Below are 2,112 nucleotides of genomic sequence, written 5' to 3'. Positions count from 1 at the left end.
ATCCATGTGCCATGCCTAGGAGGAAGGCTTTAAAGAGTCTAGTTCTCTTACTTCCCTACTGAATGCTAAGTTCAGTGCCTGGCCTTCAGTTGCACAGACATTTGTAATGTAGCACTCATTTCCTGCTTTCTTTTCTGATTAACACACTGTAACTTGTTTAATCCTCTTAGCAGTGCTAGATAGAAGGTACCATCATTTTATCCCAGTTTCTCAGATTGTCAGAATTTTGTAGTCTTATTTAGTGCCATGTTTGCCTTAGACAATGGATTTGAACTCAGAAAAAGGAGCACAAAGAATCAGAAACATTTGTTGGAGCCAAGAGAAAGAAAAGACAGATTTACCCTTTGTTTCTCATGAAACAAAATGCTGACATTAGGTTGAATGTGTATGATATTTTGGCAATCTAAAAGCTGCTTTTCTTCATTCAAGAAAGATAAGACTATTTTAATATCACAGTGTTGAAAGTGTATATCAGAAGTTCTGCTTCCTGAGCCAATCCTGAAATTGTGAGTTTTCTCACTGTTCTGAGGAGCAGCTCATGCCTTCTTCACAGGTATATCTAAGTGGATGAGTGCATACATGAGCAAAAATGATGCTCTGTGTTATTTAGAAAATAAGCGTGTTTTCAGAATTTTGTGTTGGAAGAACTGGCTCTTTGATGGTGCTCTGAGACCATGGACAGATTATTTTATGTTTTATTTTCACACAACAAGAGGATTGAAATAAATACCTTTATTTATTTTTTTTTTGGTTTTTATTTTTTTATTATTATTTTTTTCACTTTAAAATATTGTATTGGCTTAGAAAGTATAGAAATAAATAACATTTCTATAATTCATAATAGGATTTTTCAAGTCTTAAAGGCTCCTGAAAGCAATTTAAATAAATATGCTAACATAGGATTATAATCATGTATAGCAGTGTAGATGTCTTTTCATCTTTCTCAGGGGGAATCTATTGATGACTCTACTCTTCAAAGCTTCTATAACATCCTTGTTTCTCAGACTATAGACGAGTGGGTTAAGCATAGGGGTAAGGATGGCATTAAACATAAAAAGACATTGATTTAATTTGGGAGTCTTAGAAGACCCTGGTCTCATGTAGACCAATATGGCAGGGCCAAAGTAGAGGCTGACCACACAAAGGTGGGAGGAGCAGGTGGCCAGAGCCTTGTTCCTGCCCTCAGAGGAGTTCATGCGGAGGACAGCAAGAAAGATGAGGGTGTAGGAGGCCAGGATGAGACTTAGAGGGATGAGGACCACCAGAAAGCTTGAGACCACCACTGACTTCACATAGGCTGAAATGTCCTCACAAGTGAGCTTCAAGAGGGCCATGACCTCACACAAAAAATGCAGGATCTCTCGGGGGTGACAAATGGGAAAATGCATGGCGTAGGCTGTATGAACCAGGGAAGTTATTGCTCCCCCTGTCCAGGACACAATGACCATCTTTTTGCAGGTGATATCGCTGATAATGACTGAGTAACGAAGTGGGTTACAGATGGCAATGTAGCGGTCATAGGACATGAGAGTTAGCAGGAGGCACTCAGCAATTCCCAGGGTTAAGCTGAAGAAGATCTGGGTTCCACAACCTACCTGTGATATGATTCTTTCTCCTGAGAAGAAGTTTGTGACCATTTTGGGGACAGAAGTTGAGATCAAGGCCAAGTCAATGAGGGAGAGGTGGCTGAGCAGAAAGTACATGGGGGAGTGAAGTTGCAAATCAAGCCAGATGAGGAGAATGAGAACAACATTGCTCATAACAGCCATACAGTAGACCAAAAGGATAAGGTAGATAAGGATCACAAGGTGGCTGAACTCAGGCCAGAGCCCCAGGAGAATAAAATCTGTGGATATAGTCTCATTGTTTTTCTCCATGGATGAACATTATTGCCCAGGAAACAACTTTAAGAACACTGTTCCATCTGATGATGTGTTACTGCACAGCTCGTCTATTTTCCTTACTCCCAGGACTCCTTTGAATATTTTTTTGTAACTTTTTTCCTGTTGAGCTCTCTTCAGTATTTTTTTTTCTTCAGTATTATGTATAACTTCTCAAAATATATAATTTTCATTAATTATCTCATGGATTATTTAATAACCTAATGTTTAC

General features: G+C 39.0%; 1 protein-coding gene across 1 annotated transcript; it reads right to left on the bottom strand.

Annotated features, from left to right (window-relative positions):
- Nucleotides 1-908: 908 nt before the first annotated feature.
- LOC102415427 (olfactory receptor 2AJ1-like) lies at nt 909-1,877 on the bottom strand. Its single transcript, XM_006052763.4, has one exon. The coding sequence runs from the start codon at nt 1,875-1,877 to the stop codon at nt 909-911; it is 969 nt and encodes a 322-aa protein (XP_006052825.3).
- Between the last annotated feature and the right edge of the window lie 235 nt (nt 1,878-2,112).

The sequence above is a fragment of the Bubalus bubalis genome, chromosome 9 (genome assembly GCF_019923935.1).
Source record: "Bubalus bubalis isolate 160015118507 breed Murrah chromosome 9, NDDB_SH_1, whole genome shotgun sequence".
NCBI lineage: Eukaryota > Metazoa > Chordata > Mammalia > Artiodactyla > Bovidae > Bubalus > Bubalus bubalis.
This window is presented reverse-complemented; position numbering and strand designations above follow the sequence as displayed.

Coding starts and splice junctions, on each gene's coding strand:
- LOC102415427 (XM_006052763.4), bottom strand. CDS start 1,877: ATGGAGAAAAACAATGAGACTATATCCACAGATTTTATTCTCCTGGGG.